Source organism: Colius striatus, chromosome 1, assembly GCF_028858725.1.
Source record: "Colius striatus isolate bColStr4 chromosome 1, bColStr4.1.hap1, whole genome shotgun sequence".
NCBI classification, from domain to species: domain Eukaryota; kingdom Metazoa; phylum Chordata; class Aves; order Coliiformes; family Coliidae; genus Colius; species Colius striatus.
In genome coordinates this window covers 186365635-186384671 of record NC_084759.1, presented here as the reverse complement: position 1 = coordinate 186384671, position 19037 = coordinate 186365635, and the positions used below count along the sequence as shown (strand labels likewise).

Sequence of the window (19037 nt, the reverse complement as noted above, 5' to 3'; positions counted from 1 at the left end):
GGATCAGAGAAGGACATAATTAAGATCTTGCGAGTTCTTTCACCTCTTTCCCTCAACATACCTTTGCTACTATATTAATTTGTAAAAGACTGCAAGTGTAGTCACTATGTACAAAGAGTTTTTTTGCCTGAAGCCTCTCTAAATGGTCATGCCAAGCAGTGAAATGGTGGGGGGGGTGAAGTGTTTGTTTTGAGGAGGGGCAGTCTCTTTTTTTAGGAAAAAAAATAAACCAATATGACTGCAAGACTATTCAGAAAAAAAAAAAAAAGTTGACATTAACCATCCTTTTTTACTTTTTTTTTATTTATGGGATGTTATTGTCTGTATCTAGTTGCTTCATCTTTTCTGTAAAATTAAGGTTTGCAGAGAACTTCCTTGAACAACTAAGTCTGGAACACCAGGCCGTCTTTATCTCACTGGGCATCTAGAGAAATATACATATGAGTGTTATTCCTAGCAAAGCTGTTGTTGACACTTCAGCATTTTTTTTAATGGATGCTTCTTTAAAAAAAATAATTAAAAATCAGAATTTTTATATAAAATTCCTGGATTTATATGCAGTGGTGCATAGTGAAGAACACTATATACTTTGTAGGTGTATACTGTTGTAATTTATGGGAATACAGACTTTTACTTTAATCTACAAATTTCTATTCTGATGACAGGATTACTAGCAGGCGATGCCAGTTGGCAGTTGAACAAGCTGTCTGCCTGGGTGAAAAAGGTACACTTCAGTTGACTTTAGCATACTGACAAGAATGCATTGTAGTTTGTTCTTGGAGGACTTTTCAGTAATACCTTTTTTTTAAACAACGCTCTGAATGTAAGTGTCATCAGAATGTTGTCATCTGTTGGTGATCACAGGGGAGATGAGTAGAAACAAAGTGTTTGAGGCAAGAGTTGTAGAAATCATACTATTCAAATAGTAGCAAGTGAAAAGGCAATGTTCTGTGTTACCTCAGATTTATTGAAAAGAACTGATTTTGTCATTTTATATTTGAGTAGAACGATCCATATGAACTTCACAGAAGTCTTTAGAATGGATGTAAAAGTGGTAATAAACCAGTTTTGGCAACTTGGGACAAGATGATATATCAACAGTAATGTAGTCAGTGAAATGTATAAAGTGTTTATGTGACTTTCAACTTTCTCTACTTTCTTCTCTAAATTCAAAGTGTTGTTTCCAGAAAGACTTGTCTTACAGTCACCACAAGCTATCAAGACCCAGAATACTGATTGGTATTGTGTTGCACATGATGGCCTTGAAAAATGTTCCCAGCAGGCAAGTAAGGTATGTATTCTGTAGATGTTCCTTAAAATGCTCAATACCATTCCAATGGGTAGCAGATACCTATTGTACAACTGTTGTTAGAAAGAAATTGCATAGTGGATTATTAAAGAATCCAAGTTATATTCTGCTGTTCTCTGATGGAAGCTTTTATTTGCTGCCTAGGAATAGGAGATTTTATAACTGGTACTATTGATCTAACACTCCCATCTCAAAGGTGAAAAAATAACCTGTATAATTTTAATTGGAATTGTCAGTTTTTGCCTTAGACTAGTTTCTGTAACTACTGTCAAGTAGATACTTGCAGTCCTGTCACTGTGTCATACTGTTCTGTCTAGATTTACCCAGGTTTCTTAACTGCTTAAATTACATGGAGAAAAAGTAGAAATCTCCTTTAGAAAGGATTTTGGAAGGTTACTTAATCCTCCTTCCTATTTGAAACATGCGGGAGAGTGTTTCTTTTTGTCTAGAGGTCTCACAGCCTCTGGTTAACCTGTGTTGCACCACCTTTTCCTCTTAAGGCTTTTTTCTAATTCCCCATATGAATCTTCTACCTGTGACTTGTGGATGCAACTTGGTCCATTATTGTATCATACATAACTGCAAAAAGCAGTTTGCTTGTGGGGGGTTTTTTTAAGCCATCTTGAGCTATTAGATTGCCTCTTCATCTCCTTGTGGCCAGACTACAAATCCAAATGTTCCTGGACTCTCAAGTTCATAATAAAGACATGATCTTGGCTCTTGTACAGTTCTAGCATCTAGTAACCCAGGATCCTCAGAAGAGCCTTTTCAGCCTACCTTGGTTCATCCAGTTACTCAGTTCTAGATGTGGAGCTTTCTGTTTCTCCTGCTTACTGAATTTAGTGAATTTTTTGTTGGATATGTTGACAAGTTTCTCATCATCCCTCTGAAGATGCACCACCAGGCATTTGAGGTATGACTCCTGAAGTTGCATTGCCTGTAAATTTGTCAAGGGTCTTATCCTAGTCATTGGTGAAGATAGCAAATAGTAGTGGTCCTAACAACCACCTTCTAGCTTTTGACCAGCTTCCAGCAGATTATTAAAGTATAGTTTAAAAACCTTTGAGCCCAGTAGTTCAGTAGATTTTCTACTTAGCTAGATCAACAGTTGGACAATATGTCATCAGGCTACAAATAAGAACAATGTGGTAAGTAAACCATTTCAAAAGCCTTACTGATGTCAAGGAGTATTACAATGACTGCTTTTATTTCGTCCACAAGTAGTCCTCATTGTAGAGGAAAATTGGATTTGTCTTGAAAAGTCTGCTTCTTGGTTTAGCCTTGTTGACTATTCCTGCTTAACCAGACACGTGAAGGACACGGAGTCTTGAAGGATATGCTGCCTGGTATTTTTGGACTGGAGTGAGACTGAGCTATCATTCCCCAGATCTTTCTTGTCTGTCTGAAACTGGAGCAATATTAGCTTTTTCCTGCTGTCAGAGACGTTCCCTGGCTTGTCAATGTCTTTTTTTTTTTTTTTTTTTTTTTTTTTTTTTTTAATTGTAGATAACAGGCAGCAGAGTCTACAATCATACCAGGGTTGTGAATCATGTCTTCTCTCTAGTGTCTTTAAACAGTTTGTAGCATAGTCCTCTTCTGTTACTTGTTCATTTCCTTCCCATACTGTTACTTTGCACAGGAGTAAGGAGGCCTGTGAGGCAGGAAGGACATTGAATTCCATTGCATATCATCATCAGTAAACTGTCTTCTGTTACTCATCTGTGAGACTTCATGATCCTTTGAACTGTCTCTCTTCCACCACAAGAGTTGCTAAATCCTTCATTACTCTGTTCTTGAAACATTTTAGCTTCGTCTGTACCTTGTTCTCTGTGACCTTCCTGATTTTGTCAAGCTATCCAAGCAATGTTTTGAGATTTTGCCTGTCCTTATTTCTGCTTGTAATAAACTCTTTATGGATTTACCAGGAAGCTACAAGCTTAGTTAAGCAGGCCTTCTGCTGAAGTTCCTGATCACCTTGTGCAACAGGTTGGTTTGTTGATATTCAATAAGCAACTTCTAGCTCTCCTTGGCACCCTTTTCCCCCACATGGTAGCTTCCCAGATGATTTTGCCTGGTGACTTCTTAGGGAAACTGAGGTTTGCTCTAGAAGGGCCAGAGTTCTGACTCTGTTGCATTACCTTCTTAGCCTCTGATCTTCCAGCCTTTGCAACAAAAGCTGATATATGGACATACGTCCTTTCCTGTGTATGAGCACAATTTGAGCAGTGTTATTTTTGATCAGTATGTCAACTATTTATGTTACAAAGCTGTCACCAACTCATTCTGGAAACTCAGGATGCTTCCTGGCTTAATTGCAACAGCTGTATGAATGACTGAAATCTCGAGGAAGCTGCACAACCTGTGACCAGGACACTGAGGCCAGTTGTTTGTCAGAAGTCTCGTGCATGTTGTCTCCCTTCTGGTGGGGATTTGTTACAGGCCACCAGACCAAATTACTGCACTCACATCTTCCTTCCATCAGAGACATCTCTGCTTCTGCAGTTAAATGTACAGTCAAGGAGCTCCTGGAGATATGCTGCTGAGAGCAGCAGCACAACTTGTTATTGTCTTGTGAGATGGCTTTCTGTTTGACTAAAAGGATGGTGGAGAACATCACCTGGACCCTTCACACATACAACACAGCTATATGATCCTCCCCTTCATCTATTCAAGGTGTCACTAGTATCCAAATGGGTAAGCAACAAAGGAAGTTTTGCAGTCTGTCCATGATGTCGTGGCTCTGGGGAAGCAGCAAACATCTCTGGATGATTCTTCTGTCCTGTACAAGGAATAATCAGCCTCTAACACTCATGACTTCACTGGGTTAGGATCAGTGCTATTAATATGGTTGAGGAATTTAGTCTAGAATTGTGCAAGCACCACATGCCCATGAACAGATTTCTCTGATGCTGTGATCTGAAACAGGTATGGTCTTGCTTAGTGGTATGGTGTGTGAACATGAGCTGTTGTGGTAGGAAGGAAATTGCTCAGCTGTGGCTTCAAAATCTTCATCTGAGCATGCAAAGTATTTGTAAAATGTTTAATGTTAACATAAGCCCAACTTTTAGAAATCTGAAATTTAATTTCTAGCACTTCCTTCTACTAGTCTCTTTGTCTTCACAGTACGTGTTCTATTTAATGGGACAATGCTATTTAATGGGAAAAATGAAAGCCTAGCAGCTTCAACAATATTAGTGAAGATAATTGCCTGTCATCTTAAGGTTATAAATGCATTTATCTTTACTTGCTGTTTTCAGGTCAAACTGCAGAACAAAGACACAGAACACATGGTATCAAGGGAGATGAACATAACAGATGAGATGAAATTAGCTACACAAAGCCAACTTGGTATGCTTTACTACTTCATATTTTATATATATGAACACACACACACACACACACATATATATATACACACATATATATATATATAGGCAGCTCTGGATTGCAGTCACTTCAATAAACCAGGACTGAGTAAGATACCTTTTAGATGTCTTCATGTTGTCTCTCTTAAAAAACGATTGTAGACCAATGCTAGCAGAAAGTGTAATTGGAGTCTTTCTGTAGATTACTTTAAACGTTTCTATGGTTCTATGAACTGGAGCAGTTTGAGTCAAAAATGACCTTTAAAGATCCTCTAGTTCCAACTCCCCTGCCATGGCCAGTCATACCTTCTACCAGACCAGGTTGCTCAAATCCCTATCCAGCCTGGCCTTGAACAGTTCCATGGACAGGGCAGCAAACGTCTAGTGATGGGTCTAGTTTTCTATCCAGTAAATGTACCATTTCCCCGTCATTTATTGGAAAATGTCTAGTTGTGTTCTATGTTTCAAATTTGTTACTGGGGTGCCGTGTCTCATCCTTGAGATTGCTTTTCGTAAAGTGGCACAAACTTCAGAAAAGTCTTCAGAAAGCCCAGATCATTCCTGTAGTTCTCTGGAAAGTGTGACTTTAAGTATCATTGTACTTAATTGCCAAAGAAGGTGATTTTTTTTTCACTTTTTAGGTATAGGATGGCTAAAGAAATAAGGAACGAGTTGCCTAGAATGCACTTCTGCCCGAGAGTTAATAAAATTCTGCTGTAGGAAACTAAAGCTAGATCAATTCAGAGAGGATTAAGGAAAGAAAAAATGAATAGTTGTGATTTACTGCTGGTCATCTAGTATTGGTACTAGCCCTGAAGTGCTAGTTACTGAAAGTCACTGACATTTTGCTATTTCAGGACAAAAAAAACCAACTTGATGCCAAAATTACTGAATGGAGTTTTTGCAGGTTCTTGGGTTATGTAATCATAGTCCTTTTTCAGGCCTTCAGCTTTATGGAAGATCCAGTACACTTCTGAAATATTTAATGGTTTGTTTTTCTGTATGCTATTCCATGAAGTCTGAGTTTGAGAAATTCATTAGTTGTTACTACAGAAGGAAAATGAAAACGTACTGTGAATTGTAATTGCTTTGAACAGTTTTAACATACAGAGATTACATGGAGGTGAAATATGTGCTTGTCTTGATATAGTTGATGAAACTGTGACACTTAAACAGAGCACTGGTGAATTTTTCAATCCTATGTTGAATGAGCAACAGAAACTGGCAGTCAAAAGAATACTGAGTGGCGAGTGTCGTCCAACACCTTACATTCTCTTCGGACCACCAGGAACCGGAAAAACATTAACAGTAATTGAAGCTATTTTACAGGTAATGGTGGATGACAAATCAGTCATCTCTAATCTCTTCAGTGCTGGAATACTTAATTCTGTAAATACGGTCATTTTTTTTTCTTCCCAAACAGCTTTCAAAATACACTTTTTAAGATCATTTTCTACAACTCTGTGAAAGAGGAAAGATCTTGATGTGATTTTAACAGAATTCATAAATGGTTTATTTTCAGTTCTTGTCTTTGTCTTTTAAAGCTTTAGTGAGCAGTATCTAATGTATGACTCTTGTACTGCATCATATATTCATGAGGCACAGGTACACCTACATTAATATGATAACAATTCTGCTGTTGACATATTCAGCTTGAGTGTACTCGGTCTTGACTGTCAAGACCAGTGTTCTTGAACTGCAAAAGACTGGATGGATATGGTGTGTATGCAACGCTCTTCTGGATTCTATATCCAGTTAAATAAAATGAGCATATTTTGAGCTATTGCTGCCTCTCTAAATAACTATTTTAATATCCATCTTTTTAATGTAGATACATTATACTCTACCAGACAGTCGAATTTTGGTTTGTGCACCATCAAATGCTGCAACAGATTTGGTTTGCTTGCGGCTCCATGAAAGCAATGTGTTAAAACCAGGAGCTATGGTCCGAGTTAATGCTATCTTCAGGTCAACAGAGGTAAATATTATAAATATCTGCCAGTTAATATTTCCATTTTAATATTTTATCTTCTAGTAATGTAAATGTGACAGTGTATTGTAACTTTGACAATGTAGTGTAACTTTACACACTCTCCCAGCTTGGTATCAAACTTGCTTGCAGGCAGGAAGGCTCCACAGAGGGACCTGGACAGTCTGGATCAATGGGGTGAGGCCAGTCACATGAGGTTCAATAAGGCCAAGTGTCGGGTCCTGCACCTGGGCTACAACCAAACCCTTGCAATGCTCCAGGCTTGGGGCAGAGTGACTGGAAGGCTGTCTGGCAGAAAAGGGACTTGGGGCTGTTAATCAACAGCCAGATGAACATGAGCCAGCAGTGTGCCCAGGTGGCAAAGAAAGTCAAGGGCATCCTGGCCTGTGTCAGAAATAGTGTGACCAGCAGGGCCAAGGAAGTGATTGTCCCCCTGTACTCAGCACTGGTGAGGCCACACCTTGAATATTGTGTCCGGTTCTGAGCCACTCACTACAGGGAGGACATGGAGATGTTGGAGTGTGTTCAGAGACCAGCAATGAAGCTGGTGAAGGGTCTAGAGAACAGGTCTTATGAGGAATGGCTGAGGGAGCTGCGAATGTTTAGCCTAGAGAAGAGGAGTTGTGCCAAGGGAGGTTTAGATTAGACATTAGGAAGGACTTTTTCACTGAGACGGTTATTAAGCATTGTAACGAGCTGCCTGGAAAGCTGGTGAAGTCACCATCCCTAGAGATATTCAAAACCTACATAGATGAGATGCTGAGAGGTGTGGTTTAGTTCAGTGATGGGCCTGGCAGTGTGAGGTCAATAACCATTGATCTTTTCCAAGTGTAATGAGTCTATGATTCTGTCAGTGGTTATTAGGCTAATCAGGCTTGTTTAAAATCCAAAATATGCATGTATTACTTCAGCTTTTCCAGAAGATTAACTGGAAAGTGTTGATTGTAGTCCCCTTAATTTAACTGTATGAATGTAGAATCTTAACCTCTTTCCTGCAGTGCTTAATTCCACAAAGCATGTACATATCAATGGGATTTTTTTTTTTAGGTGGTAAAATGCTTGACTTACAAAGCAATCCTAAAATCTGTCACTGAAGTCAAGCCTTTATACCTAAACTAAGACTACTTACACAAAAAAGTAAGCAAGTAGGATTGTCTTTATACAATACACATATGTTGTGTGCATTTCATATAGAGAATAAGATGCATGTGTATATGTATGTATGTTCAACTTTGATCCTTACAATAAAGAAAATAGGCATCTTGCATACTACTTTGTTTAAGCAAATTAATGAAGAATTTGTTTTGTTGTATGGATGTGTCTAAATGTGTTTTGCTCAGTTTATAAAATGATTTTCAGTGGACTTTCATTCAAATCATAACATTTCAGTTTAGAATGACATTTTGGTTTACAAAATACCCTTTCTTTCTGCAGTATATCAATGATGTGGTGAAACCTTACTGCAAAGACGGTGATGATATTGAGAAAGCGTCATGGTTCAGAATAATAATTACTACATGCAGCACTGCAGGAATATTTTATCAAACAGCAATACGGTAGAGTACTATAGACAGGAGTATTACTGATATAGCTGAGTGCTACAAAATGCAGAGCTCTTAGATGCTCTCTGTACCACAACTTGAGTTGTTTCAATACAGTTTTTTACATGTGCCTCTACTTTGAAATTGTTCTCTATTTTATTTCATAGCAAAGCGCTTAATTTTGGTAATGTTTCAGCAGAAAGTTTCTCCACGGTAAAATTAAGAATTACCTTGAATGATGTTAATAAAAAAAATTGACATGTAACTTGTCTTCCAATAGCAGTGAGAGCCTTGGCAACTGTCTAGCTAAAAACTAGATTGTATTTTGTTTTTATCAAGTCACCTTTAGTATCTGAAAACTAACATCATGTCAAGTACTATTACCTAAAGATTCCTCTGATGTTTGATTTAGCTTTGTAAAAGGACACTCTGAAGCCAAACTAATTCGGGTTGTTTGGTAGAAGCAAAGCCTGGAGATTGTTTTTGCTAAACCAAACACATTGTTCTAGTTAAACAGCAAAAGGAAATTGAGAACAAGGAAGACTTTTCTAAATGTCTTAACTTCAGTATGAGCAATACTTTTATTAAGAAAAGCAGTATGTGTGTATATTGGAGTATGTAAGTGAAATCAAAGATAACAGTTACTGGCTTGGTTTTTTCTATATTCCATGTTGAAAATACCCATCTTTGCTCCGTGTGTGTATGTGGAGTTGCCTGATACACTTGGCATGTTAACAGACTCGCTGAGGTCAACCACAGGGTGGCAGAACATAACAGCCACTCTCAAAACAGACCTAGTTTGGGTTCATGTTATTTAATTCTAGGCCTGGACACTTCACTCATTTGATTCTGGATGAAGCAGGGCAAGCAAGTGAACCAGAGAGCCTGATTCCTATGGGGTTGATTTCAGAAGCTAATGGACAGGTAGTTCTTTTAGCATCATTTACAAAAAGATAAAAAGGTCTTGGTTTACTCTTCTCATTTTTGAGTAATGTAGAATGTGAGCAGCTATTTTCTAGTAATGAGTATGTAATTCTCAGTACTTGTAATAAATCATGCACAGTGTCCATTTCCTCCACTTAAATGAGTAGTTTTACATCTGAGACAAGCCTGCATTGGTAGGACATAATGCAGTGTGTGGAGGATAAAAATGCGCTTTCTTGATTTAAGACAATAATATACTTCTGGTCTGGATCTAACCCTGCTTTGCAAACAAATTAGATGTTTAGGGGAAAGCAGAATACTTAATGTAAGTTAACCTGTGAATTCTGAATTGTGTATGTTGTTGTTGAGACTGCAGTTTTTAATAATTGTTTTAATACAATATTTATATTTTTATGATACACAGATAGTTCTTGTTGGAGATCCAAAACAGTTAGGGCCAGTAATAAAATCTAGAATTGCACTGAATTTTGGATTAAGTGTGTCCTTGCTGGAAAGACTGACATCAAGAGAGATATATCTGAGAGATGAGGATGCTTTTGGTGTCTGTGGAGCATATAATCCTTTGTTGGTGAGTAAAACTACAATTTTAATTCTTTTTCATATAAATTATAAGAGAAGAAACTATTCCCTCTGTTACTACCTTTTTGCTTCCCAACACTTAGTTATAAGTCTAGATTCAGCACTAGTTCTCTAGACAAGCGTGATTATTTTGAATATACACTCTGAATAGCAAGGGTGCTGAGCCCTCCAAGCCCTCCAGTGTGTTAAAAAATGGCTTAAAATTCCCATCTCTCTCCATTTTCCATATTAGCATAACTTAAATTTTCCCAAAAGAACAAATACACTTTCTGTTTCTAATGTAAAAAGACAAACAAAGCCTTCTCTGTAGATATAAAAAATTTGTTTCAGGGAGAGGAGAAGCTGTTCCTGTTTTGTTATCACCTCTTACTCTGAAGGACGGCTTCCCAAAATGCTTCTAAGGTCAAGTACCTAAAGTCTGTGTTGAGCGACAGAGGTGGCATAGGACATAAACGCAGCTGTTTCAGCTGCTTAATTTTTTTATCTGAAATATAGGGCTAAAATGCCTTCCCATTCTCATGGTAATAGACAGAAGAATTAACCTAAGAGCAAAAGATGACTAGATGACCATCTAAGCAGAAGAGGGAGAAAATCTGATGGCAGACCTAAGGGGAAAAGCGAGGGTGTTTGGCCCTAGACTTTAGGTTGGGTTCGGACTACTGAAAAACCTGTCACACTTCCACCTAAAATCTGTTATGGCAAACTTTCATTGTTATGTTCCTTGTACCATCCTCAAAGAGGACTGACATAGTGAGAGAGCAGGATGTGAGGGCTTTATGGATCCCATTGGGCTTGAGTATTGTGTGTTATTCTTTTTACAGGACATATTTTTTGAGTGGGTTATTACTGACTGAAATGCTTCCTCAAGACCCTTCTTTCATTTAGAGTAAAAATACGTTTCTGGCTTCTAAGGCCAGCTTCTACTATCAGTTCTGATGCTCCCTATCTGTCTGTCAAGAATTCCTTAGAAAAAGTTATATCCATGAAGACCCCATGAAAAGAATCTGACTCTCTTAAGAGAGCATGCCTGTAAGTGACATGTTGTAAGAAACTGGAGAATGACCAATTCACCTATCATGTACATTCAGTTTGGGGGTTTTCCCTTTAGAGAGGAGTGAAATGGTCCTTCAAAAAACTGCTTTTATTTTTAATTTACTTGTAGAAGATTGCACCAGCAGTTTTTGTCTTTAATACAGTTCTTTGGCATCTTAAGCACAGCTAAATGCTAGAAGATGGTAAGATAGTATCTTCTTGAGAGCTGTGTACTGTGAAGTCTAATGAATAATTTGTTTCAATTATGGATTTGGATTTTTGTCTTTGCAGATCACAAAACTTGTAAAGAACTACAGGTCACATTCTGCGTTGCTTGCCTTGCCATCTAAATTGTTTTATCATAAGGAGCTAGAAGTTTGTGCAGATGCTTCGGTAGTGTCTTCTTTGTTGCACTGGGGGAAATTGCCCAGGAAGGGGTTTCCGTTAATTTTTCATGGAATAAGGGTATGTAAAATATTTGTATACTGAAAGTATGAATAAGGAGGTCTGAAAGAAGTTTACCGTTCTTGTAGGTGACTTTTCTTTTATAATGCATTCTAGAAAGTATAGGAAGAAAGAACAAACTATCTTTTGCAAGTGATGTGATTTCCTGACCATCCGGGTTTAGAAACAACTACTGAAATTAAATGTTTACTAAGAACTTGAGCAGTTGCCCCTTGAAGTGTGCTATGGGGACATTTTGATACAAATTTAAGTTCTTAGTAGACTCACCAAAATGGAACTACAGTCAGCTGCCTTTAGATTGCTCGTGGTGAAAGTTTGTTGCATTAGAATGAATACAAGCAACAATATCCAGTGTTTGGAGAGGCTTGATTTTGAACTCTTCCACCTCACACAAAAAGCAAGATACCGACTTCGTAACACATATTATTCTGAGCTGAAATTTAACTTCTTTGTTGCACACTTGAAGTACTGTTGTCATATCAATTCTCCATTTGTACTGTTAAAAACAGTATAAAATGCTAGGTGATGCTTATTCATTGGAAAGGGTGTATAGTGACACAGGGAAACTGTTCATAGCAGTTACATCACTTTTTTGCATTTAGGATGTATAAGAATAATTAATAATAAATAAGCAGTTTTACTTCAATTTTCAATTTTACATCTTCTTCATCTTCTCAATTGCTTTGCCTTAATACAGGGCAACGAAACACGGGAAAGTCACAGTCCTTCGTGGTTTAACGCCACTGAAGCGGTTCAAGTAATGCGGTACTGCTGTGATCTTGCTAAAAAAGAAAACTGTGCGGTGTCAGAGGCTGATATTGGAGTGATTACACCATATCGTAAGCAGGTATCAACTTCAGAGTTGCTGTATTTTGTCTTGTGATTTTTTACATTGTGTCTGTGGTTTGTTAAAGTAGGAAGGTGCATCAGGAAAACTTCACTGTTGTGTGTTGTATTACATACACAGTGTATTATCTGTCATTAGTAATGTTTCCATTGAAATCTATACTTAGAGAAAGACATTACTAATGGCATTGTATGTGGTTTTTTTAGTTTAAAAAAAAAGTCAGGAAATTAAGGAGAGGTCTGCTTGCAATTTTGGATACAGAAGCAGATTTTTTTACAGTAAAAGAATGCAAGTCAAGAGTTTATTATCCAACAGCTGGAACAGCAATCTGATTCTGTCACTTTCTGTCAGCACTCAAACTGGAACAGAAGGGAAAGGTAGTGAACTAGGTCACATGTCACCTTGTTATGGCTTTCAGGAAACTAGAGGAATTGGGGCTTCTTAGCCATCCTGTAGTCAGACTTGAAGTTTGTGCCGCTTTTTAAAACTGTGGAGAATGTTGAATGTCAACTTCAAATGCTGCACTTTAGTTTTAAATCTGTTTATATTCAAGTCTAAGTATGTGATGTCTGCTTTCGTTATAAAAGAAGGTTAAATCTTCTTTCATTTTCAGAGCATGCTCTGGACAGTATGCATGTTGTTTCTCTTGATGCTCCCATCTCAGTATTCATGGCCTTGCATGCCTGGGTTGGTGGAAGCACTTTGAGGTGTATGTGAAACACCAACCTCTTTTGAAAAAAGTTCCTTTGCAAATTAGAGCGCTGCCTGTACTGATGGCACTGTTTACAGATCCTACTTATTTTTCAAATACTTATATTTAGAATTGATATGACTGAACCTCTTACACTCACCAAAACATTTCACAGGATTTACTATGATTGTCTTTCATCTATCTATGATGCAAGACGTAAATAGTAAGATCCTCTTCAGAAAGTCACTTTGTATTGCAGGAATGTTGATAAAGTAGTCATTGGTTGCAGTTCTCAGCTTCGGCAGGCATGCCTGAATTTCTTGGAGCACTTAAATTATAGTCCTCAAGCAGTTTTTGGCAGATGGTAGTACACTGATCCTGCCCATACCAGCAGTCCTGCCCTCAAGATTCCTCTTTCTGGGAGGGTACTTAAGGTCACATCTCTCTTCTTGTTCATGCTGTATAACACAGCTGGCAAGCAAAGCTGGAATTTTTGAGGGACTGAATGAAGCTGCTTGCCCTATCACAGCTCTAGCAAGCATGGGTTTGGATATAATGCACATTGGAGGAAGAGTTTAAGTGATTATAGTGACTACTTCACCTTCTAAATTGCATAATTGCGATACTTCTCAGGAAAACTTACAGGTTTATTTTAAAACCTTACTACTGGATGATGTCTAAGCTTGGTGGAGGCATTCTTTGTGAAACCTCTGTGTTAAATCACTTAAAAACTGAAAACATACTACATATAGAAGTAATACACTCTGAGATGTAAAAATAAACTGATTCAAACACTTCTTTTTTTGGTAGGTGGAAAAAATTAGATTTCTACTGAGAAGTATTGATTTGACAGACATTAAAGTTGGCTCAGTAGAAGAGTTTCAAGGGCAGGAGTACATGGTTATCATCATATCAACAGTATGTATATCCGTTGTGATCTTGTGGAGAGTTTATGTATCTAATTCTCTATTTCAATTTTTATATATAGATTTTAAAAACAAACATAAAAGTTGACAAAAATATAGCTTTTAGGTCTGTGACTATTTGAAAATAGCTTGTTTTCAAGTACAGCATCTGTGACTTTGAGGTGAATCTTAAACCTTTGTATATACTCATGCTGAATTTATTTTAGAGTTTGATGTGTTGGGACAGTTGGGGAAACTTCAGAGAAAAGATAATTTCATACTTCAGACGTCAGCAAGTAATACCAGTTCAGTGTACATGATGATGTTTGAGGGTTTAGACTTTTTTGGTGAACATGTGGGCCATGTAATTCTACAGTGTGGAATTCAGTTCAGAATATGAAGGAAGTCTGCATATGGTTACTTTTTTTTTTTCAAACTGTTAATGTGGTTTTGGTGTAGGAAGTCTCTGAAGTAAAAAATTGGAGTTCCTGAGGTGTTTGTGACTAGGGATCACTCAGGGCTGTTCAAGAATGTACTGTACAAGCAGAGCCTGTATGAGTCTGAGTAATGGCATATAAGGCAAACTGGTCAAAGGAGTAAGTATAGACTATCAGTGTGTAGCTGAAAATATAACCAGTACTGACACCAAACTAGGAGGACTGGCTGATTCCCCAGAAGGCTGTGCTGCCATTCAGTGGGATCTCAACTGACTTGAGAGTTGGTCAGAGAGGAACCTCATGAGGTTCAACAAGGACAAGTGCAGAGTCCTACATCTGAGAAGGAACAACCCCATGCACCAGGACAGGCTGCAGATTGACCTGCTGGAGAGCAACACGGCATAGAGACCTGGGAGTGCTGATTGACAATAAACTAAACGTGATCCAACAATGTGCCCTCATGGCCAAGAAGGCCAATGGCATTCTGAGATGCATCAAGAAGAGTGTGGCCAGCAGGTCAAGGGAGATTCTTCTTCCCCTCTACTCTGCCCTGGTGAGGTCTCATCTGGAGTCCTGTGTCCAGTTCTGGGCTCCTCAGCTCAAGAGGTACAGGAGACTTCTGGATAGAGTCCAGTACAGAGCCACCAAGATGGTCAGGGGACTGGAGGGTCTTCCTAACGATGAAACGCTGCGAGAACTGGGGCTGTTTAGTCTAGAGAAGGCTGAGGGGGGGGAATCTCATTAATGTTTACAAGTATAGAAATGGTGGATGTCAGGAGGTTGGGGCATCGTTTTTTTCCATTCTATCTAGCAACAGGACAAGGGGTAATGGGATGAAGCTGGAACACAAAAAGTTCCATTTAAACATAAGGAAAAACTATTTTACTGTGAGAGTGAGGGAGCCCTGGCACAGACTGCCCAGGGAGGATGTGGAGTTTCCTTCCTTGGAGGTTTTCAAGACCTCTGGGACCTGTTCTAGGCAGAGCTGCTTCTGCAGGGGAGTTGGACTAGATGATCTCTAAAGGTCCCTTTCAACCGCTACCATTCTGTGATACTGGACTACTCTTGCCTGGAAATCCTATGTACTCCTGTTCAGGGTAAGATAAAACAGCTATGTAAACAACCGAAGCACTAAAGAGAAGCATTAATGCAGGGATGAAGGAAGAGTTTCTTTTTGGGAGTTTCTTATTGCTTGGGGAAGTTTGTTAGATTTTCTTGCTTGTATTTTTTCCTGAGAGCAGTGGTACTATGCCTGATTTTTTTGTTCTGCATCATGCCATAGCTTTTCAGTCCAGCAATGTGTATCTCAAAGTAGTTTGTAGTATGTTCTATGCTTCTATTTGTAAGAATTTATTATTTGGGTCATAAAAACTTTCTCTTTCAAAGATGGATTCAAATATAGATGAAATAGAGGTGAGCAAATTTTGATGAGCAATAATTACAGCACACTGGTCGCTTTGCCTGTTTTTGAAGCACACTGAGACCACTGAAGAGGACTTGCAGAAACACATACTATGAATTGTCATTCAGTTCTAGAAATGAGAATACCAGCAGGTTTACTGTTTCTTGTTCCGAAAAGGTAACATCAGAAGCAGTTTTGTGTTTCATGTTACAGTGGATAATCCTGATACCAAAGTAAAAATAGTACAGCATTCTCTTGAAATCGCTAAAGTTGCATCAGCAGCATCTTGGAGAATAGACCTTTTGTGAGAACGCCAGTGGTGAGAAATAGCTCTCTGAAATTTGCATTATGAAGCTACCTGGTGCATTGCTGACACTAAGCTGTAGATTGCTGCAGTTAGCCAGTATTGTGTTACAGTTACACAGTTGCTAGTTAAGTTGCTTTCTCATCATTCTATTTCTAAAATTGTCCGTGATTCCTTTTAGGTGCGATCTGATGAAGGCTTATTTGATGATGACAGGCACTGTTTGGGCTTTCTTTCTAACACAAAAAGATTTAATGTAGCAATTACTAGAGCAAAAGCTTTGCTCATTGTCGTGGGAAATCCTCATGTTCTTATGAAAGTAAGTTTTGGCTTTGTGTCTTTGAATTGCAGGTGGTATCTGCCACAGTAAATTAATGATTTGGGGATTTAATCTCATGTGAGGGGACATTAGATTACATTAAGAATTGGAATGCGGTCTTCAGACTGGATTTGGGACTATCTGAACTCCATATTGTAATGTGTATGGGCTTCTACCTCCTCTTTCTCTCTAGAAGAGGTCAGAAGCTCAATGCCAAAATTCTCCAACAGTCCAGTAAGCATGCTCAGAATAGCCTTGTGGAATCAGATTCTTCACAAAATACAGTTCCTTCACTTTTTAAATGTAGGATACTTTTTAAATGGTAGAAGTGATTGTTCCAAAGAATGGGAGGGTGTGTTCTTTTGAACCCATGTCTGTTTCTTCCATAGGAGTAAGGTTTTCTTAATATTTAATAAGATGTCATGTCTGACTTAACAGGTAGGAAGGAAAGCACCATTGCAGAAATGATCCAAATACAGTACATGCAACAAATCTAACTTACAATACCCATAACAATCTTCCTCCCATGTTATACCATGTTTGTACCATTTGTAGACTTGTGTTTCTACAAGAAGTCCTATTAAATTTCCTGCATTCATGAGCCACATTAATTTCTTTGAAAATTTACTTCACAGAGCAGTATGATGTAAATTAAACATTAATCTTCACTTGTAGGATCCCTGTTTTTGGGCACTGATAGAATACAGTTTAATGAATGGAGCTTATGTAGGTTGTGATCTGCCTTCAGAGCTGGAATGCCTGCAGAAGTGAGTATCTGGTTTTCACTTTAACCCTGCTAGATATGGATCAGTTCACAATGTTTTTAAAGCTAGTGTCATTTGAAACATTGATAAATAACAACCTTGAGATATCATAGTAAGATGAGATTTTGCGTTCTTAAGTACTGTGAATGTAATAACACATAATGTAATCAGATTTTCTCCCACCTCATAAGAAGAGACTGAGCATTAAATATTAAATAAGAGCTCTTGCTGACTTTGATGTTTTACATATCCCTAAATGATGCATTACATAATTCATGATGATAAGGGGGGAAGGTATACATGGGAAATGTTTTAAGGTGATTTTAATTAAAGAAGTTTGCTTGAAGATTGATTTAGACACATCTCTTCTAGTAACATGTAATACAGTGTAAAATGGGTGTTATTTGCTAGATAAAGGGTTTTTAATCAATTATTGTTCACAGAATGGTAAGCAAAATTTTTGTCTTATTCCCTTTTAATTGACAGGTGTGACTAGTTTTTCATTGTCCAAGATTTATTCAGCCCTCATCTGTTTTGAAACTAAGAATACTGAACAGAAAATCAACCCTGAGCAAATGCAGTACCTTTGGTCCTCAGGGAAAGGCACATGTTTGGAGAAACTTCCAACAGTTTGAGAACAAGACATCTAATACTTTTTGAGAAGCCAAAAAGTTGAAATTTAACAGTATAAAGTAGTAGTGGCAACTTACATACTTCTGTGTTTAAATGGTTTCCGACTTTATGCCTCTGCGTAGAAGAGTATTGCCTGAATTTATAACAATATGCCTGAGTCTCCACACTTCAGAAGAAAAATATTGTTGAACTCTTGTGTTAGCTTTGCATTATTTTTAAATTTTTTGAGTTTCTAAATGTTCTCACTTTACATTGTAAAGTCTTCTGGGACCAGATGATACCAAGAACATACACATTCCTTGTAATTCTGTTATGTTTTCTTGGATTTCCCCTGCTGTCCAGCTGTGGTCTGTGGCGCATGTGAGAACAATGCCCCAAAGGGTGGGGCTAAGGGAAAAAAGAAGACAATTAAAACCAAGTTTTTCATTTCTACACATACTATAGAATAATGTATCTTGTTTTATTTTGATGAAACTAAAAATAACTGATGGGTTAGCAGTATTCCTGCCATGAGCTCTACTGGGCACTGTGCTGTCCCCTTAAACAGTGTTTTTATCTTTTTTTTGTTCTTTCCTTGTCTTCTCTTTGGACAACTAGACACTGTGTTTAGGAACTGCCAGTATAATGAGATTACTTTCTATGACAGACAGAAATATTTTGGGTAGAACTTCTGCCTGCAGGGAAACAAATGGAGGAGAGAAAAAGATAGCAAGCATCTGCTTGCTTGTTTACAGCCCACTCATATCACTTCCATTCCTGATATGCACTGTATTGTGCATTGCAGATGCAACAAGTATATAGATAACTGCAACTTACAAGATGTCAAATGTAGTAAAACATCAATGCCAGATACTATGACAGGGTACTGGTACACATGGCATGGACAACCCAGAATTACATGTCACCCAGTCTACATTCTGTGAGTGTATGCAGCCTGAGCCACAGGTGTATTTGAGCAGCACTCCAGGCTGTTCAGCCCAACCTTTTTGCCATGGTATTATGCTACTTAAGTTGCTTTTGCTCAAGACAGGCCAGAATAGATGATTTGCATTGTTGCTACTAGTGTGATACCAAAATACCTGCATTGTTGCCATGCCAGTGAGGCTCAGGAAGTTGTTCAGGAATCTGTCATAGCTGTTGTCTGTTGAAAGACCTCTTGCTGCAGGATTGTGGTATGATGTACAACCTCTCAAACTTTGGTTTAGACCTACCACTGCTTAGGCTTTACTGCCAACCTTGCTCTTTGTCAGTGTGCTCATGTTCTCTTCGGAGAACAATGAGGAGATCGTAATGGAGGTGGATGTTGCTTAATTTATTGCAAGATACAGTCCTCAAGTTCTGATTAGTATTTCCCTAACATTTGCAAAGTAAAGTAGCAGAGGATTGACTATATTGTGGTACTTAATAGCTACAAGTTAATAATCTTTTAATAGTTTGCATGTTGACTTCAGTTTCTACAAAGATAAACTACTCATTTTTTAACATTGTGCTTTTATTACTTACCAAAAA

General features: G+C 38.0%; 1 protein-coding gene across 1 annotated transcript in view; it reads left to right on the top strand.

Annotated features, from left to right (window-relative positions):
* The window catches only part of MOV10L1 (Mov10 like RNA helicase 1), a 35144-nt gene extending 18242 nt beyond the window's left edge, over nt 1-16902 (top strand). The window contains 11 exon segments of the mRNA XM_062019352.1: nt 666-724; nt 5825-6003; nt 6506-6652; nt 8099-8220; nt 9030-9129; nt 9554-9718; nt 11053-11226; nt 11924-12073; nt 13575-13682; nt 15994-16131; nt 16807-16902. Coding sequence (XP_061875336.1) covers nt 666-724; nt 5825-6003; nt 6506-6652; nt 8099-8220; nt 9030-9129; nt 9554-9718; nt 11053-11226; nt 11924-12073; nt 13575-13682; nt 15994-16131; nt 16807-16902 — 1438 coding nt within the window.
* Nucleotides 16903-19037: the final 2135 nt, after the last annotated feature.